The following is a 22,934-nucleotide window of genomic DNA, read 5'->3' on the forward strand; positions in this document are numbered from 1 at the left end:
AATTTGATCAAGGTACGTTCGCCTAGGCCTGCCCCTTCTTAAGTTCCCAGTGTAAGACGTTTTGTATATTTGGTAGGTCAACCTGCTTTCAATCATCCTCTCTTCATGATCATGTTTTTAAGTGATGTTGAAATGTCCCATAATAATAAATAAATATGTTGAATTGAGTTACTAAGATAGCACATAACAGCCACTCCACATTACGTCATGAAATTTTGAGTTACCACTAGAACTTTACTCAAGAAACAAAAACCACACGCAAAATTCGTCTAAAATACCAACATGACCAAAAATCTTCGAAATTGAACCTTAATCCCACGGCATAAAGTTTCAGTACAAACTAGGATTGTTAAGGTGCGACTGCGCAACTTATTTTGCAATGTAAGACCATTCGTAGTTTAAGTTATTCAGTTAGTGGACGGGGACCTCTGCAAAAGGTCGTGTTTCTTTGAATAAAGTTTTCGGTAAGTTTCCTATAGTTTAAGAAGATTTTAAGAAGTTGACAGTCTGTGTTACCTGTGGTAACGTTAATTTGTGTGTTCGTTTGGTTGTGACTGCGATTTTTTTTGGAGTTTACGGTAAGGTGATGTAGCTATAGTTTTTTAAATATTTATTTAATTTAAGGTTTAATTATTTTAACGATTTCGTCAACTTAATCTTTCATTTTAAACATAGAGTTAATATATAATTTTTACCTAAAAATAGGTAATTGGCTAAACAAACTAAACTTTTAGGTGATTTGAGTAAACGTTATAAACAAGAAACAAAAAATTAATAAAAAATTATCAACAAGTAAATTTTTTACACTGTTTCTGAAATATATCTGCGCTACTTATAAATTACATAATTTGAATCCTTTTTGAAAACAGTTTTAAATTTACTTTACCATGATACCGTAAGTAATAAACAATGTTGCCAAGTAAATAATGAATTGCCCAAAAAGCGGCCGCCCATCCCGCGGCCGGCCCGCGGCGGGTTGCTTAACCCGCCGCCGTCAGGGCCGAGAGCCCGCCATCTCTAGTAATATAAACATTACTTAACAGAAAATTAACAGTTTCGTCAAACATTGCCAAACTGTGAATGCGAGCGCGGATCAGGAGTCTCAACGTATATCTAGAGGTATGAAATGCTGCATTACGACCGCTCGCGTAAAATGAAAACTCGCGATAATTCTTCTTCTCATGAAAATTTCAAAAATTTTCTGTCAGTGTTACTCTACGCTCTATAATTTCAGTTTCCAGCCAGTTGTTCCGGCTGTAGATTGTTTTAAAATTATATAAGAATGCCACTTTATAAGAAAGCCTAAAAGCATGTGTACAAATTTCACACACCGAAATTATCTGAATGAACGAATTAAATGTCGTGAAGATATATGTAGACGAGGGCTAGCAACCTGTCACTATTTGATTCTCAATTCCAACATTTAACCATACAGCTGAACGTGGCCTTTCAGTCTTTTCAAGACCGTCGGCTCTGTTTACCCCGCAAGGGATTAAACGTGACTATATGTATGTTTGCAAGTATACAGATATAGCATATACATTTTCGCTTCACCTCATTTGAGGAAGAATTAAGGTAGCGCAGTATAACCGCACGACAGTCTGCGGCGGCTGAATGCCGCAGGCTAAGCTCTCATTATTACGAAATCAACAATTTCCTCGCGGAAATATGACAAGGGCACGTGTTCATCATCTTAATATGACCTGTCAAGAGTACCCGAAGCCGACGAGCTTGCCGACAGGTTGCCAGCCTATCGCCTTAATGAAGAATCCTAAGGTTATAAAGCCTAATTCGTAGTTGCCTTTTACGACTGTATACTTATAGATAGATTGATAAAACTCTTTATTGCACCATAAGAGTAAGACATATAAAACAGATAGAGATGGTATAAAGGCGGAATTATGAAACTATCTTATTCTATCTATTTTGAAACTATCAATAGTCTGGGCTTTCCCGATATCGACAGGGAGAGCATTCCATAGACGGACAGCTTGTACGGTAAAAGAGTGGAAGTAAAAATTGGTGTTGGATGTCGGTAGTCTTAGTCGTAGGGTAACCGTGCTACGCAGACTGCGGGTGGCCCTCTTATATCTCGTTTTTCATACTAATAATAACTTCGTTATAAGGGATAGGTTTATAAACTTGGGATTCTTATTTTAGGCAATGGGCTAGCAACCTGTCATCATTTGAATCTCAATTCTATCATTAAGCCAAACAGCTGAACGTGACCTATCAGTCTGTTCAAGACTGTTGGCTCTGTCTACCCCGCAAGGGATATAGACGTAACTATATGTATGTAAGTATGTATAAACAAAAAATCTACATATTTCAAAGCTATGTTTAGAAAGATACAAGTTGTTCTCAAAACACAGAAATAATGTATTATTATCTTTGGACGAAATCAGACCTTGAACTTAAACAAACAAAGGAAGATGTCCGCATCCGACTTTGCTTGCTCTAACACAAACATCCTCGGTTTTTAACATAAACATAATCACGCCTCTTTCGCGGAGAGGTAGGCAGAGACTACATCTTTCAACTTGCCATGATTCTTACACATTTTTATTAGTACATCCACATTTACAAATCTAAAAAATAATTATAATAAACCAGAGAGCGTTGGTTTTTCGGGGAATCCTCTTTTGGAACCACATGTTTTCAAGTCTCTACAACCAGCGGTTTGAGCTGCGCGTTGTCTGCCAGTCACAGTAACCGATTAGTTTTATATATGATTGTATTGTATAATATTGTTGTAAATAGAAAAAAAGAATAGGACTACTCCATCTCGTTCCCATGGATGTCGTAAAAGGCGACTAAGGGATTGGCTTATAAACTTGGGATTCTTCTTTTAGGCGATGGGCTAGCAACCTGTCACTATTTGAATCTCAATTTTATCATTAAGCCAAATAGCTGAACGTGGCCATTCGGTCTTTTCACTGTTGGCACTGTCTACCCCGCAAGGGACATAGACGTGACCATATGTATGTATAGGGATTATTCATATTTACAGAAAATAGATTTTAGTGATGTTTTGTATTTTGTATTCTACATGTCATGGGGTAATCTGCGAATCTCAGGCCGTGACTCGTTCCTTAATTATAATGAAATTGTGGTCGTCACGTGCATGTTTGTAACAAACATATTTAAGGCTGTGTAGTATACTATTTCTTTTGTAATGTTATAACATTTATGTAACCACTAAGTTTAACAAGAGGATTCACATACATATAATCACGTCTATATCCCTTGCGAGGTATACAGAGACAACAATCTCAAAAAGACCAATAGACCAATAGCTGTTTGGCTTAATGATAGAATTGCGATTTAAATAGGATTAACATACTCCTGTTAATTTAAAAAAAAAAAGTTATATTTATCGATAGGCCTATCGACATTGTAAATGATTTCCGAAGTCAACTATCGATAGTAAAATTATCAATAGGCCGGCAACGCTTTTTATATTCTTGCGTTCTGACTGCAAAGTTTTAGCTAAATCTGTTCAGTAGTAAAGCTTTGTATTGATAGATTACATATATACATATAATCACGTCTATATTCCTTTACCATTAAGATTGGTTATTGCCGGGGTACGTCTCCCCCATGGGAGGAGTCCCTGGGTACTATCATAATCCTGGATAGGGTGGGTCAGGGATTTGCACGAAGCGACTCCCATCTGATCTTTTTAGGGGAAACTTACCCAATTTCTAAAATCAGAAAATTTCGCTCGTTTTTGCATGACTATGTAATGAAATTCATTTAGTTTCATTGTAGCCACGTCAAGTATAATCATGATGATGTTATCAGTGTTTGCGCGGGCGGGGATTTTCCTTGTACTGGTCAGAATTAAATGAAAATGTTAAGTAACAATGTGAGGAATATTTTTGTACCAACTTAGCAACGTACCTTTGCTATTGCAGAAAAACTATAGATGTATAGGTATTTTCATTCATACAATCATGTCCATATGCCTTGCGGGGTAGACAGAGCCAACACGTTCCAGATTCAGATGTTTGAGTTTCGTTGAGTTATGACCTTTTTGTATTGCTGCAACTCACACCCTTATACATTTGTTATTTCATATGAACATTTTAAACTGTGTGTAGCAAATCAAGTAAATAAATAATCCGTCTATCTAATAATTTGTATGTATTACTTATTCTTATCAAAACAGACGCGTTGATGTCTTTTGTTTTACACTAAAAGTCTTAACTTTTTTACATTGTAATATCATGTAATCACGTTCATGTAAGTGTCGGTTACCACACGGCCCAGGTCATTTTGCGGCAAACAAAGTCGCGGGCAACACCCAGCAAACAATACTGTCAGCGTCAGGAGGATGATGTTGTCGTCGTAATGATGATTGTTGACGCCGGGCCATTACTCATAGCAAACCTTGATTATACAACGCGAATCCATTTTCCGATGTTATTCTCACCTCTTGACTCTGTTTTCAGAAAAATATTTTCATTTACACACATAATGTATACACGTGTACAATGTATGTACAAACGTGTAAGTTTAAGGGATAGGCTTACAACCTGTCACTATTCGAATCTCAATTCTAGCATCAAGCCAAAAAGTTGAACGTGGCCTATTGATCTTTTCAAGACTGTTGGCTCTGTCTATCCCGCAAGGAAAATAAATGTGATTATTTATATGTATGTGTAAGTTTACTGTTTCTGTCTTTCGCTCAAATCTAATTTTCGATTCTTCTTGTAGGAGATGGGCTAATGACATACTAACTGATTTACTTAATTTGGATAAAGCGAAAGATGTATGCAGAGATCGCGGCAAGTGGAAATTTGTAGTCTCTGCATGAATTCACTTTTCTGTTCCTATCACTGTATCTTCTTTCACATCACAATTTTACACCTTTTGAGGTTTTCTGCGAAGTCTACAGCGGCACTGACCTTTGAACTGGTGCTAAACTTTGAATGAAATAATAAATAAATCTATTCATTAAAATGTCAAACGCCAGCCTGTAATCCACCATGGCTGACGTCATGATGATTTAAAAGAGTTGTCGCCGCCGCGGAGTCAATAACACGAGGACAACAAACGTAATCTCATTAGCACACAATAGTTTCGCTTCGTTCCTGACTATTATTAAGATGTACTATGAGTATCATAATGACTAGGCTATAGACGAAATTTTCCAGTTAGACACACACATACATACATATATATATAATTACGACTTTATCCCATTCGGAGTAGACAGAGCCAACTTAGACTTAATTATGTACTTGATCGGCACGGAAGGTAACTTAAATGTTTGTTATATTATTCTATGATACATATTCGTTATTTTTTGTAGGTTTTCTAAAAAAGAATAGAAATACTCCATCTCTTTTCAATGGATGTCGTAAAAGGCGACTTAGGGATAGGCTTATGAACTTTTTCTTCTTTCAGGCGATTGGCTAGCAATCTGTCCCTGTTTGAATCACAATTCTACCATTAAGCCGAATAACTGATCGTGGCCAATCAGTCTTTTCAAGACTGCTCCGTCTACCCCGCAAGGGATATAGACCTGAGTTAGGTACCTGGCTAAAAAAATCATCCTACTGCGGGCATAGTACCTAACTGTAGCGGGAGCGATGATTCGGCTCGACCGCCACAAAGGGAAGATCTTCCTGCAGGCTGGTGTGATGCCTGGGGAACCGTACGACAGACGATTTTGACTCGGAAGTTGAATCAATGCTCCATTCCGTGAAATCTTTGCTTGCGCGATTTAGATACTTCGATGCGGAGCGCGTCACAATCCTAGCTGTGATTGACGGACGGTGCGTGACTTTAGTGATGTCGCTTCAGTACGAATCTTTCCTAATTTTGTTCAATTTCTTTGACTGAAATGTTTTAACAGTGAGGGAAAACACTAGAAGAACACGATTACACCGCAGTAGCAAAAATAATTAAGACCTAAATAAAAAACAATTGCAACGTAACGTCGGATTTCTTTTTGTCTTTTGTAATTGTCGTAATTTGTATTTTTATATTACTTAACTAGGAACTTTTTTGTTAGTGCTGCTCCGGTGGTTATGTGGGGCATTGGATGGATTGATGCAAAAATAATTAGCTTTTACAGAAGTTGAATTAGAAATTGAAGTATTTAGATATTTTGGTCAAGAGTGGAGGATGAATGAAAGCAGGTTTGATTAAGCGTATATTTGCTTATAAAGAAAGCGTGGATGGGAACTTTATTTGGAGGACGTCTTAAGCAGCCCGCATTAAGAGAATGGCAATTGTGAATGAAGCGAAAGAAGTAAGCAGAGATCATGATAATTGGAGAGACGAAGTCTCTGCCTAAGGGGGAAAAGGTATGTGATTTATTGGGAAATGCTCATGAAATTGGGACTCTCAGTAAGTGTGTAACTACATGACTTAAGTACACATCATGCGCAATGCGATATGTATGTAGTAATATCACGAGCGTAAGTGAAATTCAGCAAACAGAAGCGACCAGACAAACACACAGTTTTGCAAGCCATTACGGAGATTTGACATTAGAAATCTAGTGATGTAATACCATCAGTTTTTTTTTTAATTTTATGTAAGCACGGAACTAAAGTCCTTTGAGAACTTTATTCATTTACAAGCGCCCGCGGACGCGGCTTAGCCTGCGTTTATCGAAAACATTTCGGCTATTGTCGTTCCCGCTCGAATTTGGGAAAATCCTCTCTTAATGCACCCCTAGACTATATTATATACATATAAGTAACTTACATGTTAAATTTTTTAAACACAACGCTGTCTGTCTACCAGTTACTCCGTAACCGAAAAGCTTTAAAGAATTACTAGAGGCCGCCGGCGACTTCGTCCGCATGGAAACACTATCAATCCCGCGGGAACTCCGGGATAAAAAGTAGCCTATATGTTATTCTGGGTCTTCAGCTACCTACATACCAAATTTCATCGTAATCGATTCAGTAGTTTTTGCGTGCAAGAGTAACAAACATCCATACTGACATCCTGACATACTCACAAACTTTCGCATTTATAATATTAGTAGGATGTAAAGGTACGTTACGTGCGCGTTTAATGCCTGTATTATTCATAAATAGTGTAATGCAACGCGAATGTTTAAAACCAGTTAGAGTTTTATGATGTAAACATTTTTATTTTCATTGTTCCCGAAACCGCCGAGCTTGCATGAAGAGAGTTATGAATGTGGATGAAGCGAAAGATATGTATATGCAGGGATCGTGGCAAGTGCAATTAGGTATTCTCTGCCTATCCCTCCGGGAAAGAGGCGTGGTTTAATGTATGTCATGTTAGAAAAGGACCACTTCAGTTTTACAATGCATGTCGTACAAAACGACTAAGGGAAAGGCGTATTAACTTGGGATTCTTCTTTTAGGAGATGAGCTAGCAACCTGTCGCTTTAAATATGAATCTCAATTCCATCATTAAGTCACACAGCTGAATCTGGCCTTCGAGTCTTTTCATAATTGTGAACTCTGTCTACCCTACGCGGGATACATTACTTACATATATATCGTTTGTGGTTTCGTAGCGAAGAAAAACATAGTACCTACCTCTGTGCCAGCGACTCGTGTATTTATTGGCTTTGTTCACGCCGTGATGATGATGACGTTATAATAATAGTTATGTGACTTCACTATGGAAATTACATTTCGATTTTCATTGTACACATATATAGGTATATACGCACATATGGTCACGTCTATGTCCCTTGCGGGGCAGACATAGCCAACAGCCTTGGAAAGACTGATCGGCCACGTTCAGCTATTTGGCTTAATGATAGAATTGAGATACTAATAGTGACAGGTTGCTAGCCCATGGCCTAAAAATACAATCCCAAGTTTGTAAGCCTATCCCTTAGTCGCCTTTTACGACATCCATGGGAAAGAGATGATGTGATCATATTATTTTTTGTATTGGTTCCGAGAACCACACGGCACGGGTTTATTGTTAGGGTATACGGGTTTATATAGGGTTTTATAATTTTCATTGTACAAAAACAATAAAACCCTATAGATGTTAGGGCTGTGTTGATTGCAAATATACATTCGAGTACATGTGTTTTAATTTTGAGTTAAACGCCTAAATTTCATGAGCACACGGCGACCTTGACAGGTTTTTACGCATTTCGGCAGTAAAAAAATTACGGAACTATATCTGCAAACAACAATACACTTAATCTGGTAGGCTGAAGGTGGGAAATCGCGTGGTCTCCACGCTCAGAGTCGGTTCAACGCCCCGGCCTTGCCCTACTGCCCGCCACTTTTACTTTACGTAACTCTGAAGAGGAATGAACGCGGTCAGTCCTGGTGTAAATACATATACTAGCTGTGCCCGCGACTTCGACCGCGTGGAATAGTTATTTTGGGCATCATTGAAGCCCTCAAGTATGAATAATTCCCCCGCTTCTTTCACATTTTTCATTATTTCTTCGCTCCTTATAGTTGCAGCGTGATGTTATATAGCCTAAAGCCTTCCTCGATAAATGGTCTATTCAACGCAAAAAGAATTTTTGAAATTCGAACCAGTAGTTCCCGAGATTGGCGTTATAAATTCATATAATCACGTCTATATCCCTTACGGGGTTCACAGAGCCAGTAGTCTTGAAAGACACGTTTTAAGCCACGTTCAGCTGTTTGGCTTATGATAGAATTGAGATTAAAATTGTAACAGGTTGCTAGCCCATCGCCTTAAACAAATCCCAAGTTAAAAGTCTATCCCTTAGTCGCCTTTTACGACATCCATGAGACAATGAGATGGAGAGGCCCTATTCATGTTTATATTGGTGCCTGTAGTCCAGTGGTCAATAGGAGTGTAATAATATATTTTTATTTGCAGAGGCCTTCGAGATGTCATCCGAGGGTCACTCCGAGGCGGACCTGGACGCCATGCCGGACCGCATCGCCGGCAGCTTCGCGGACAAGACCGTGCTCGTCACGGGCGGCACGGGGTTCATGGGCAAGGTGCTGGTGGAGAAGCTGCTCAGGTAGCCTTAGCAAAGATTTTATACAATTGTGTAATTTCTATTTTATATTATTTTTGTGCCTGTATATTTATGTTTTTTTAATTTGATGTATTATTGTTATATGTAAAGAGCATTGTTGTATCAGTGTCGAGCTGTCACCGCGCCACCTTCTTGTCTATTTTAGTTTTATTTATATATATATTATATATAGTGCCGTGTGGTTCCCGGCACCATTACAAAAAAGAATAGGACCACTCCATCTCTTTCACACGGATGTCGTAAAAGGCGACTAAGGGATAGGCTTATAAACTTGGGATTCCTCTTTTAGGCGATGGGCTAGCAACCTGTCACTATTTGAATCTCAATTCTATCACTAAGCCAAACAGCTGAACGTGGCCTATCAGTCTTTTCAAGACTGGTGGCTCTGTCTACCCCGCTAGGGATATAGACGTGATCATATGTATGTATGTATGTATGTATGTATATATTATATATAAATAAAATATAGTATCGTTGAGTTAGTATCTCGTAACACAAGTCAGCTCAATCTGTGTAATTTGTCCCAAAGAAAAAAAAAAAAAAAAAAAAAAAAAAAAAAAAAAAAAAAAAAAAAAAAAAAACTACTGTTCGTATTTACATATATATACTAGCTGTCCCGGGAAACGTTGTTTTGCCCAAAAAATATCCTTTTTTTAACTTAAAAATTATTTTCTTTAACTTAAAAAGGGTGGACAACCCTTATCACTAAGGGGTATGAAAAATATATTCCGGCCGATTCTCAAACCTACTCAATATGCTCACAAAATTTCATGAGAATCGGAGTACGGGAACGAACATTGTGACACGAGAATTTTATTACAGATATTATATGTTGTTTGATTTAAGATATTACAGGATATTATATGTTGTTATGAGAAGTTTGTGTATTATTCAAGTTTTTTCCCGAATCTATTCGGCACGAAACGAATTCTCTCGTTACGTACCGATTCTTCAGTGGGAAGCTTGCACTTGGAATGAGTGCGTCATGAATCCAAGGGTGAACAGGTGTGGCAATAAGAAGGTTATCAGAAGAGCGAAGAGATCGAGCGTGGGTAGCGCTATATATATTGTATGTTTATTTTTTTCAGAAAATGCCCAAACCTCCACGAGATAATCCTGCTGGTACGGCCCAAGAAGGGGAAGACTCCGCGACAGAGGCTGGAGGAGATCTTCAACGGGCCGGTGAGACACTACTATATAATAATTCCTATCTATGTATTAACTTTGTAGGTGCAAATAACTAACATATACAAATTTCGGAGTGTTTAAACTTGTGTTCTGTAAGCGTAGATAATCAAACGTATTTTATACATACATACATACATAAAATCACGCCTCTTTCCCGGAGGGGTAGGCAGAGACTACCTCTTTCCACTACGTGTTTTATTGCTTTTAGATATACATTTCCTAAGGATGATAATGCAATTTTGCAATCTGTCTGTAGGTATGTACCTTAATAAATAAATAAAATAGAAATAATCTTTTCGCTAGATTTTGATAAAATTTGGTCAAAGTAATACAGCATTATAAACTAGATAGTCATAATTAAATACCATTTAGGAAGAACGTTAAACACACACGCAATCTCCTGAATGAGAAACTTCTTTTAGTAGGTCCACGAAACGAAAATGTAAAGAAAGGCATTGGCTTGTGTACATAATAAGTGTTCAAGCACTTGTTGAACAATAGTTAAATTAACTCTTGATGAATTGAAACTGCACTTTCAACTTAAAAACATGAATTTTAATTACGGATAATATTTGTACTAAAGACAAAAAGAGTTTTCATCAATATCCATATCAAATTATACTAAACAATAAAATATCAACTTATTGATACTAATAAACCTCAAACGTATTGTCTTATAATAACAAACATCAATTTTGCAGATTTATAGTAACAAACCAAATGATAGATCACAGTTAATGATATTCATTGCACGGCTATTGCCCAAGATGGAGTAGAGCTCCCCTCAGCAGGTCCTCAACGAGATACTTGTTAGAAAGCAGTCGTGAGGCAACCGCCTGGCGAGATATATCTGTCGCACAGAGTCTAGCACGCCTGAGCAGCGTTCCATGCTCTGTTGTAACGTCCTTAATCCATATCCAACTACACAACTTCCAGATTAAATTAAATTAAGAGTTAATGTAAATAATATACCTAATGTCTATATCTCGTACGGACGTAGACAGAGCCAACAGTCTTGAAAATACAAAATGCTGTTGGCGGAGCGATGATTATAAGCTCGACCGCCACCAAAGGGAAGATCTTCCGCCAGGCTGGAGTGACGCCTGGGGAACCGCGCGACAGACGATGTTGTGTCGGAGGTTGTATATATGCTCCAATCCGTGAAATCTTTGCTTGCGTGATTTAGACTTTTCAATGTTTTTGACTGATGTTATTTTTCGTGTGGTATACTTGTGGGGTATAGATGTCGCCACAGGCACAATTTAGATTCAAATAGTGTCAGCTTGCTAACCCATTAACTAAAAAAGAATTCTAACTTTATTATTATTAACTTCCCTTGATTGACTTCTACAATCTACAAGGTTTTTGCAGACCAGCATAGCAGGTTGCACGAGATGATCGTACAACTTATTCCCTTGTGATGCAATATTGTGCATAATACACTCACAGAGTGCAGAACACGCCTGAACGTTCACTGCTCTGTGGCAGATCGTGTCCTTAATCGTACCAATACAGTACGTATTGGGCAACCCGTCCTTGCAGCTCTGATGAAGTAAACGCCATTTCTTCACTCATAATTACCCGCCTCTGTGGTTTGTTGGACTTCGTGCTTTACTTGTTAGGTCGTGGGTTCAAATCGCGTGGAAATAATACAGAATAGACTGGGGTCCGTGCAATAAACAAATACCTTTTTATCCCTTGCGGGGTAGACAAAGCCAATAGTCTTGAAAAAAACTGAATGGCCTAATGATGGACTTGAGATTCTAATAGTGACACGTTGCAATAACCCAACGCCTAAAGAAGAATTTCAAGTTTATTAGCCTGCTCGTATCCCGTCGCCTTTTACGACATCCATGGGAAAGAGAGGCAGTGGTCCTATTCTTAAGAGGCCTTTGAGAACTGACTTCCGTCCGTGACCTTATTATGAGAAACTTGTCCTTTATGTGAAGTTACCGGATTGGGGTATTTGAAGATCTCCCAACAATCGGTTTGCAATCCGGCTGACTTTGACCTCACAAACGGGGTCAGGGATGTGTGCCGCGTGACGCAAGCGTGAGGAAACATCATCAGCTGTCATCACGAGTCTACGTCATCGTATTTAATTTCATTTAGTATATGAACCGATTTATAAAAAGCAAAAGCCACTTTGACGGCCACTGTGGCGCAGCGGTAACAAGCTTGTCTGTGACACGGGAGGTCTCTGGTTCGAATCTGTGTAATTTGTCCCGTATAATTGCGGGGTAGACAGAGCCAACAGTCTTGAAAAGACTGAATGGCCACTTTCAGCTATTTGGCTTAATGATAGAACTGAGATTCAAGTAGTGACAGGTTGCTAGCCCAACGCCTAGAAAAGAATCCCAAGTTTGTAAGGCTATCCCTTAGTCGCCTTTTACAACATCCATGGGAAAGAGATGGAGTTGTCCAATTCTTTTTTGTATTGGTGCCGGGAACCACACGGCACTTATATTTTGTAACTTTAAAGGTTACAATGCCCAATGTTTCAAAACAGATCACCGAGTGAACGTTACTAAGTAGGTACAATTTGAGCGCAATCGATCGTAAAGCGAAAAAGTTGTATGCACCGTTGAATGCAGGACGCGATGCAACTCTGTCACAATGCAGCTGGAAGGCTCTCTTGCGCAACGGATTTGCAGTAAAGGAACTTGGTCGGAACCTGCAATAAAGTGATCTTAAACTAAGTTGATGCAATGAGTAACAGCAATATATTTCGGTTACTTTTGGCTTACTTCGAGGCTAACTCAATCAGTGTCATTTGTCCCGTATATATTTTGTGACGTGTGGTTCCAGGCACCAATTTAAAAAAGAATAGGACAACTCTATCTCTTTCCTATGGATGTCGTAAAAGACGAATAAGGGATAGGCTAATAAACTTGGGATTCTTCTTTTTGGCGATGGGCTGGCAATCTGTCACTATTTAAATTTCAATGCTATCGTTAAGCCAAACAGCTGAACGTGGAGTTTCAGTCTTTTCAAGAATGTTGGCTCTGTCTACCCCGCAGGGGATACAGACGTGATTATATGTATGTATGTTTTAGGTATATATATTTTTTCTTGAGTGGCGGGAACCACACTATTTTATGATGACTCTTGACCATACCTTTTGCCAGAACGTCTTCGATTCGATCAAGGTATGTTCGTCTAGGCCTTCCCATTCCAACAGTCCCATTCACACTCTGAGCATATTTCCTAAGTCAATCTACTTTCATTCAAACTCTCGACAGAAAGCTCCTTACAAAATCAAACAAAAATTCCCATTTTTCCCAGCTGTTCGAGAAAGTTCGTGATTTACGAGGCGGCGTGGACGCGCTCCTGGCCAAGGTGTCCATCGCGTCGGGCGACGTCATGGAGAAGGGCCTCGGGCTGAGCCAGGAAGACCGCGGCAGGATCGCCGACAGTGTGGAGATCATCATCCACGCCGCGGCTACCATCAGGTACATACATACACACCAACATGTTATCACGTTTATCTCTTGCGGGGTAAACAGAGCCAACAGTCTTGAAAAGTTCGAAAGGCCAGGTTCAGCTGCATGGCTTCATAATGGAATGGAAATACAAATAGTGACAGGTTGCTAGCCCATCGCCTAAAAGAAGAATCCCAACTACACATTCAAATTATTTATGCTCTGATGATGACACTGGAAGAAGTAATAGAAGGCATTTCAAGGGTCAAACAATTAAAACAACCTCTACGCCTTCTCTTACTAGATCACTGTCGTTTATGTAAAGAAAATTCTGTAATTTATGTTTCTCTACTTCTACTCAGGAAGAAATAATAATTTCCAGGTTCGACGAGGAGCTGAAGAAGGCAGTCCTGATGAACGTGCGGGGGGTGAAGCTGATGCTGGAGCTGGCGAAGCAGTGCAAGAAGTTGCAGGTAATATAGATTTAATTTGACGGCCTCTGTGGCGCAGCGGTAGTACGTTTGACTGTGACACCATCCCGGCCTGGGCATGATGAGAAAATAACTGTTTCAGATTGACCTGGGTCTTGGAAGTTTAGACCTTGTTGTACTCATATTATGCAAATAATTTTTTTTAATTTGAGATCCAAATAGTGACAGGTTGCTAGTCTATCGCCTAAAAGAAGAATCCCAAGTTTTATAAGGCTCTCTCTTAGCCGCCTTTTTTGAAATTCATGGAAAAATGGATGGAGTGGTCCTATTCTTTTTTCTATTAGTGAACCGGGAACCACACAGCACTCGCATTGTATTAATAATTCATAATGAAATGGAACGTTGCACTCACAACCGTGTCGCGCGTTCGCAGCTGTTCGTGCACATCTCGACGGCGTACTGCCACCTGCACGAGACGCTGCTGGAGGAGAAGCCGTACCCGCCGCCCGCCGACCCGCACCAGATCATAGAGGCCATCGAGTGGATGGACGACGACACCATCAACACGCTCACTCCCAAGTATGTTCTTCTCCCTCCCGGCTTTAGTGCCGGTTGCGTTCTCACCACTCTGGAGAGGAGCCCGGGGTTTCACCAACATGGATCCTGGCTTGGGTGAGTCAGGTTTTTACACTGGGTGAGTCACGTTTTTACACTTAGTGACTCCCGTCTGACCTCCGCAACCTTTGCAGGGGAACCTAACCCGTATTGGATCGATCGTGGTTACACATACAGTTGCATGAATGTGCAGGTATTTTGACGATGTTTTCTTCACCGTAAGAGCATGTGCTTCGAAAATAGTCATTGGTACATGGCCGAGGTGGGACACTCCCAGTTATGTTATAAAATCTTTTTATATGCTACTAGCTTTATCCCACAGTTTCCCCCGCGCTAATTCATCGCCATCAATACACGCGAATTTAGATGATTTATTAGCGCCACCTACAAAAGAATACAGGGTTTTCGCAAATCCCACGGGAACTTTAGCTTTTACTGGAATGAAATGTACCCTATGTCCTTTTCTAGACTCTTAATTATATATATATGCAAAATTTCGAAAAGATCGGTTTAGTACCTCGTAAAAATATAACATGCAAACAAATATTCGTCCGCATTTATAATACGAGTTGGAAATGAGATTTTAGATAAGGCTATAGTTGAATTGGAATCAGTATTAGCAGGAGTATTCGAAAGGAAAGACCCAAGCAAATGGTTACAATTTACAATGTAATCAAAATGTGACGTTGTGATTATATAACTTTATCTAATACACTACAGAGCTGATTAAAGTTGAAGAAAACTCCTTCTTTTCGAATCGTGAAATTATTATTCAACCAATAGGGCTTTCAGAAGACTGACTGACTGTTGGTGATTATCTAACTGATTTTGGTCTAGCTGATAATGAACTAGCTGATGATGATCTAGCTGATGATGATCTAGCTGCTGATGATTTAGCTAATGATGATCTAGCTGATGATGGTCTAACTGATGATAATTTAACTGCTGGTGATGATTCCAGGCTGCTGCACAACTTCCCGAACTCGTACGCGTTCACGAAGGCGCTGGGCGAGGCGCTGGTGGTGGAGGCCATGTCCTCCGTGCCCGCCGCCGTGCTCAGGCCCTCCATCGGTAACCTTCATTCATATAATCACGTCTATATCCCTTGTGGGGTTGACAGAGCCAGTAGACTTGAAAAACTGATAGGCCACTAAGCGTACACTTTTTAATTTTCCCCTGAAAACCAGCTTGCCAGCAGCCCCTTACCGTGTGGTTCCCGGCACTATTACAAAAAAGAATAGGACCACTCCATCTCTTTCCCATGGATGTCGTAAAAGGCGACTAAGGGATAGGCTTATAAACTTAGGATTCCTCTTTTAGGCGATGGGCTAGCAACCTGTCACTATTTGAATCTCGGTTCTATCATTAAGCCAAATAGCTGAACGTGGCCATTCAGTCTTTTCAAGACTGTTGGCTCTGTCTACCCCGCAAGGGATATAGACGTGATCATATGTATGTATGTATGTATGAAAACCAGCGTCATGACCATGTCACGACATAAAGCTGAGTGGAACCTTTTCGGCAGCATTTAAAAGTCAAGTTATATTTACTCGTATTTTATGCTGTAATAAATAATATCTTCCTTTCTTTCTTCAATACATGACGTGTGCTGTTCCCAGTTATCCCGATCTGGCAGGAGCCGCTCCCCGGCTGGACGGACAACATCAATGGACCCACAGGACTACTTATTGGTAAATTGTTTCTTCTTGACTATATCCTAATTTTCGTGTGTAATATACACACCACAGATTTAATCTAGAACTAGCTGTGCCCGCAACTTCGCGCGGAATAGTTATTTTGGGCATCATTGAAGCCCTCAAGGATGAATAATTTTCCCTTTATTTTTTTCACATTTTCCATTATTTCTTTTCTCCTTATAGTTGCAATGTGATGTTATATAGCCTTAAGCCTTCCCCAATAAATGGTCTATTCAACGCAAAAAGAATTCAATTCGAATCAGTAGTTCCTAAGATTAGCGCGTACAAACAAACAAACGAACTCTTCATCTGTATAATATTAGTATAGATGAAGCCTCTAAGAAATTCGAAGCAAATAATAATTTGTTCGTCTGCAGGTGCCGGCAAAGGAGTCATCAGGACGATGTACTGCAAGAGCAACAGCTACGCGGACTACCTGCCCGTGGACGTCTTCATCAATGGGATCATGATCCTCGTGTGGCACTACTGCGTGGAGGGGTGAGTTCTGTCTACCGTCTGTTTCAGGGCTCTGCCTATCCCCAAAATTGTGTTTTCTTCAAGCAAGTGTTACCAACCTTTTTTCATCGGAATCTGTTGTATTTTAAAATATAATTCTATTGGCATTTGGGATTTTGTCCATTTGCCAATTTGTCCCGGGGTTACGGTTATGATTCAGGAGTGAGAGAGTCAGGAAAATACACAGTGCGACTCCTTGATGTTCGTGTCTGATAACCAGCGAATTCAGTTAGCTCAACGTTCAAGTTTCCTTACGGCTTCCTTCATCGTAAAAACATTAATTTTGCAAAATTCTTCCTTCTCGTGTGAGTCCTGATTACATCCTCACTTATCTGGAGAGGAGCCCGGGTGTTAATAAGTCAGAGACAAGAAGCGACTCTGCCTGACCTCCGCAACTTTAACAAGGAAAGGAATCGTTGAGATCATGGTCTCACATCCAGTTATACGATTTTTCACTCATCGTTCAGCATCGGTTACCTCGTTACTCAGGAAAATGTAAATAAATAAATATAAATATATACGGGACAAATTACACTGATTGAGTTAGCCTCGAAGTAAGTTCGAGACTTGTGTTACGAGATACTAACTCAACGATACTATATTTTATTATAAATACTTATATAGATAAACATCCAAGACCCAGGCCAATCGGAGAAAGTTCGTTTCTCATCATGCCCTGGCCGGGATTTGAACCCGGGACCCCCGATGTCACAGACAAGCACACTACCGCTGCGCCACAGAGGCCGTCAAAAATGTTTTATAGCCAAGATGAGATTTGAACTTGTGGCACGTGTATCGCTAACTGCAATCTTTTGACCACCGACGCTCTATTTTATTATATTTTTTTTTATAAATACCCTCGAAGTAAGTTCGAGACTTGTGTTACGAGATACTAACTCAACGGTACTATATTTTATAATAAATACTTATATAGATAATCAAACAAGAACATCAGAGAAAGTTCGTTTCTCATCGTGCCCTGGCCGGGATTCGAACCCGGGACCTCCGGTGTCACAGACAAGCGCACACTGCGCCACAGAGGCCGTCAAAATTATTAGCAAGAAACATTAAATAATCATTGTTACAGTGACAAGAAGACGAACATCGTGAACTTCACGTCGTCGGCGGAGATCAAGGTGACGTGGTCGGAGATGATCGAGGCGGGCCGCGAGATCATCATGAACAGGATGCCTCTGAACGGGGTCGCCTGGTCAGTCATTATCTATATGTGTAACACTCCTTCGTTACTGACTGACAGACAACGCGCAGACCAAAACATTAAATACACACACACACACAAACATGGTCACGTCTATATCCCTTGTGGGGTAGACAGAGCCAACAGTCTTGAAAAGACTGATCGGCCACGTTCAGCTACTTGACTTAGTGATAGAATTGAGATCCAAATAGTGACAGGTTGCTAGCCCATCGCGTAAAAAAAGAATCCCAAGTTTGTAAGCCTATCCCTTAGTCGCCTTTTACGAAATCCATGGGAAAGAGATGGAGTGGTCCTATTCTTTTTGTATTAGTGCCTGGAACCACACGGCACGCACATTAAATTATAGAATAGAATACATTTATTTTCAAAATTGGATACAAGGTATCACTTATTGACGTCAAATCACATAAATGTAATTACTACCGCTTCGAAAGCGCATGTGTAGAAGAAGCGGCGGAACAAACTACACTGCAGCATTTTCATCGGACGTGAGAGTGAGATTCTTGTCATTAATATTATATGCCGTGTGGTTCCCGACACCAATAGGAAAAAGAACAGGACCATTCCATCTCTTTCCCATGAATGTCGTAAAAGGCGACTAATGGAAAGACTTAAGATTCTTTATTTAGGCGACGTGCTAGCAACCTGTCACTTTATATGAATCTCAAGACTGTTGTCTCTTTCTTCCCCGTGATATAGACGTAATTATATGCATGTACATATGTATGTAATCTTATATCCTTTTAAATACTGAAACTTATTTATATAGTGAATAAATTTCAAACTACGTCTTCACGCGCAGGTACCCGGGCGGGTCCATGAAGCACTCGCGGCTGTACCACAACATCTGCGCGTTCTTCTTCCACTGGGTGCCCGCCGTCATCATCGACGCTTTGCTCTTCTGTCTCGGGTACAAGCCCATGTGAGTTTACATTCTTATGTTATTTTATAAAACTTACATCAAAATGATCCTCACCGAAATACATTTTACTTTGTGTAGATACAAGTGCCGGATCCCGACGGGCTAATTGAAGCCACTTTTTCCGCATCGTTTTTGTACGTGGAACGTGAATAAACAGTTTTTCAGGTGTTTTAATAGTTGTACTTTCACACTGCGGCACCGCACAATATTTATAAAACTTTGAATTCATATTATTATCACACAACTACGAAATAACTATTCATTACATACAACTTCGACAATATTTTGTAACGCGTGACGTCACAGCGGCCGTTTGACAGGTATCCGCGTTTTGGCGTGATATTTTAAATGGAAGTTTAAATAAATTATTTTAAAGGAATAACTTGAAATAAAAAAAATATAATAAATAGTTTGGGTTATATTTGGTACTTATGCATAGTTTTAAACACTTGCCCAAAAATAGTCCACATCCCTATTATATAAATAAATAAATTTGTTATATATTTGCAGCTTGGTGCGCGTCCACCAGCGCATCAGCAAAGGGTTCGAGGTGTTCGAGTACTACACCAACAACCAGTGGGACTTCAAGTCGGACATCGCGCAGAACGTGCGCCTCAAGCTGAACGCGCGCGAGAAGCGCGACTACAAGGTGGACGCCGGAGGTACCGACTGGATGGCCTATAAAATATACATTACATACATACATACATATTGTCACGTCTATATCCCTTGCGGGGTAGACAGAGCCAACAGACTTGAAAACACTGAATGGCCACGTTCAGCTATTTGGCTTTATGATAGAATTGAGATTCAAATAGTGACAGGTTGGTAGCCCAGCGCCTAAAAAAAAAAGAATCCCAATTTTGTAAGCCTATCCCTTAGTCGCCTTTTATGACATCCATGGGAAAGAGATGGAGTGGTCCTATTCTTTTTTCATTGGTGCCGGGAACCACACGGCAATATACATTACATTTTAAGAAATAAAAGTGTTGATGACGGGCAGGGCAGATGCCTGCCAGGTCATGATTTTTGGCCTTGGTGTGCTATGAATCATCACTCTACAAATTTCTAGCCTTTCAGGAAGACCGTTACTCGGAGGGTTCACTAGCTCTCCAACTAATAGCTCGATCTCTGTGTTGTTATACGTGTACCTTTTTCCAAAGTAATCGTGACATCCTGATGTCGTATGGATCAAGCTTAGTTTTAGACCACTGAATTGTCTCATCCCGATAGTAGATGGCAGATGTTACATACATATCATCACGTCTATATCACTTGCGGTGTAAACAGAGCCAAAAGTCCTGAAAAGACTGAAATAGTGAGATATTCACATAGTGACAGGTTGCTAGCCCATCGCCTAAAAGAAGAATTCCAAGTTTATAAGCAGCGAGAGTGACAGATGTTAATATGTTATAAAAAAAATTCTACCTTTTACCAAAGTTGTATATATCAAGCTAAATTTTATGGATGTGATGGAATTGAAGTTTAGAGTTAGTATATAAGCCTTGCTGGAGTTTCGCATACTGCGCGAAAATATACATAAATAATACCATTCCACCACGGAACCATACTGTTTAAGTTGGTTTTTGCTTAGCTTGTTTAACTTTTTTGATGATGTGAATCTCATTCAAATGTGTCAGGTTTGGACATCTCGAAGTACTTCGAGGACTGTATCCACGCCGCGCGCATCTACATCCTGAAGGAACCCGACGACACGCTGCCCGCCGCCAGGAGGCACATGAGAGTGTGAGTATTATGCGTATGCGCAACATCATTGTGTTAAATGTGACTGCAGTAGGCACAGAAATTTTCATAAAACATATGGAGGTGGAAGGAAAATATTATAGTATATACATACATATGGTCACGTCTATATCCCTTGCGGGGTAGACAGCGCCAAAAGTCTTGAAAAGACTGAATGGCCACGTTCAGCTATTTGGCTTAATGATAGAATTGAAATTCAAATAGTGACAGGTTGCTAGCCCATCGCCTTAAAAAAGGAATCCCAAGTTTGTAAGCCTATCCCTTAGTCGCCTTTTACGACATCCATGAGAAAGAGATGGAGTGGTCCTATTCTTTTTTGTATTGGTGCCGGGAACCACACAGCACTGCCGGGAACCGCACTGCCGGGAACCACACAGCACTTATATTGAAGTATGAATGTTGGCTCAGCAATTCAGCATGTGATCGTTCCCTTCCAGGATGTACTGGGTGGACGTGGTCGTGCGCTGCATATTCTGGTACTTCGTGATCTCGTGGCTGCTGCGCGCGACCGGGCTCGGCTCGCTGCTCGCCGCCGCGCCCGAGCCCGCGCCCGCCGAGCTGGCCGCCTAGCGACATCTAGCGGACAGCGGGTGAACTAGATGGCGACTAGCGACATCTAGCGGAGAGTAGGACCATTAAGTGGTGACTAGCGACATCTAGCGGGGAATAGAACTAGATAGAGACTAACGCTATCTAGCGGGAAATTGGAGTACTGGGTGGCGCTAGTCTTTAGCACCATTTAGCGGAGAGTGGGTAAACTAAGTAGAGACATCTAGCGTAGGAAGGGCACATTTAATATTTATTAGCGACTACGAATATGGTGATGAAACAACTTCTATTTTGTCGATATTAAAATAAATTCTAGGACAGCACTCATTGACCAGATTTAACTCCTTAAATACCATAGAAATTAACTGGGACGAGACAAAATATTGAAATTGTCGGCAAGTCAATTAACTATGTATAAGGCCCTTCTTAAATATTACCTATTAATTTGTCGGCAAAAACATTTTTGAAGTTTTATATGTAACGTAAGAAATATGTTATTGTCATTTTAATGTTTTATATGTAAATAAATGAAATAATTTAGAAATAACAATCTTTAAAACCAATGTGTTTGAAATTATTAATTTCTTCATATGATGATATTTTTCAATGAATTTCCTTCAGCGAAACTGCATCGGTGTAGGTTTTATTTGATAAGTTTGAAGTAGAACTTTTATTTTTAACACATCAGAAATACCACCATGATATTCTTTAATAATTTTATAATTACTGTCGGTACGATTGAGTCCACTTTTTCTTTCTCCATGGTATTTTATATTTATATTCACCCCACTCCAATACATACTCAGTCTTTCCACCTTTTAATTATTAAATGAGTTCAAAAAACCCTTTTCTATTAAATTTCCTTCTTCATTCGATGGTAAGTGATATTGCTCAACTTACATATTGTTATTTACAATTTCATTAATATAATTGTAAATTTCTTAATTTTCACTGTACAATAATTACGAGTAGACTGTAATCAAAATTATTCTACTTTATTTTAGGAAATAAAATCTAAGTCAATTACAAAAAAGTCTTTTTGTTATTTTCAATTGTATAAATGAACTTTGATGCGCATTTATTGATTAAAAATGCGTATTTACTAGTATGTATTTCATTTAGACAATATTTTAGATGTAGGTAACTAGTTCTGGTTGAAGTATTGTATATGAATTATATGTTTTATTTAATGTTGATGTATGTTGGGATACTAAGGTAGAATAAGAAAACTGTGTAAGTAGTTTATTGTAAGTGATCATTGAATTGTTGAAACCTTATGAACTTTCTAGGTTATTTTTGTAATGTGATACTGAATAAAGCATTCTTATAAAACCCTTTTATTTTTATTTTATTACTTGTGCAAATTAAACAGGTTGCAAATTGTCCAATTTTTAATAAACGATAGGTAATATGAATATTATTGAATACTAGAGGCCGCCCGCGACTTCGTCCGCATGGAAACCCTATCAATCCCGCGGGAACTCTGGGATAAAAAGTAGCCTATGTGTTATTCTCGGTCTTCAGCTACGTACATACCAAATTTCATGGTAATCGGTTCAGTAGTTTTTGCGTGAAAGAGTAACAAACATCCATACATCCATACAAACTTTCGCCTTTATAATAGT

The 22,934-nt window shown here is 39.5% G+C and overlaps 1 protein-coding gene across 2 annotated transcripts; it reads left to right on the plus strand.

Moving 5' to 3' along the window:
* Window positions 1-405: 405 nt before the first annotated feature.
* LOC106136001 (putative fatty acyl-CoA reductase CG5065) lies at window positions 406-22,623 on the plus strand. 2 transcript variants are annotated; one of them, XM_060953014.1, is made up of 14 exons: window positions 406-464; window positions 8,821-8,968; window positions 10,075-10,168; window positions 13,460-13,626; window positions 13,979-14,069; window positions 14,461-14,606; window positions 15,604-15,713; window positions 16,262-16,333; window positions 16,717-16,837; window positions 17,943-18,065; window positions 18,877-18,996; window positions 19,507-19,658; window positions 20,637-20,742; window positions 21,198-22,623. In XM_060953014.1, exons 2-14 carry the CDS (start codon window positions 8,832-8,834, stop codon window positions 21,328-21,330), a joined length of 1,572 nt encoding a protein of 523 aa, XP_060808997.1. In that variant the 5' UTR covers window positions 406-464; window positions 8,821-8,831; the 3' UTR covers window positions 21,331-22,623. The 2 variants fall into 2 exon arrangements, with proteins under 2 accessions (XP_060808997.1, XP_060808998.1); XM_060953015.1 differs by lacking the exon at window positions 406-464 and adding an exon at window positions 467-578.
* The last annotated feature ends 311 nt before the right edge of the window (window positions 22,624-22,934 follow it).

Source organism: Amyelois transitella, chromosome 30 (genome assembly GCF_032362555.1).
Source record: "Amyelois transitella isolate CPQ chromosome 30, ilAmyTran1.1, whole genome shotgun sequence".
NCBI classification, from domain to species: Eukaryota; Metazoa; Arthropoda; class Insecta; order Lepidoptera; family Pyralidae; genus Amyelois; species Amyelois transitella.

Excerpts from the sequence above, each read along its gene's own strand:
- LOC106136001 (XM_060953014.1), top strand. The coding sequence starts at position 8,832 with ATGTCATCCGAGGGTCACTCCGAGGCGGACCTGGACGCCATGCCGGAC. Across the intron at positions 13,627-13,978 it reads CACGCCGCGGCTACCATCAG|GTTCGACGAGGAGCTGAAGA; the intron begins GTACATACATAC and ends AATAATTTCCAG. Across the intron at positions 18,066-18,876 it reads CCTCTGAACGGGGTCGCCTG|GTACCCGGGCGGGTCCATGA; the intron begins GTCAGTCATTAT and ends CTTCACGCGCAG.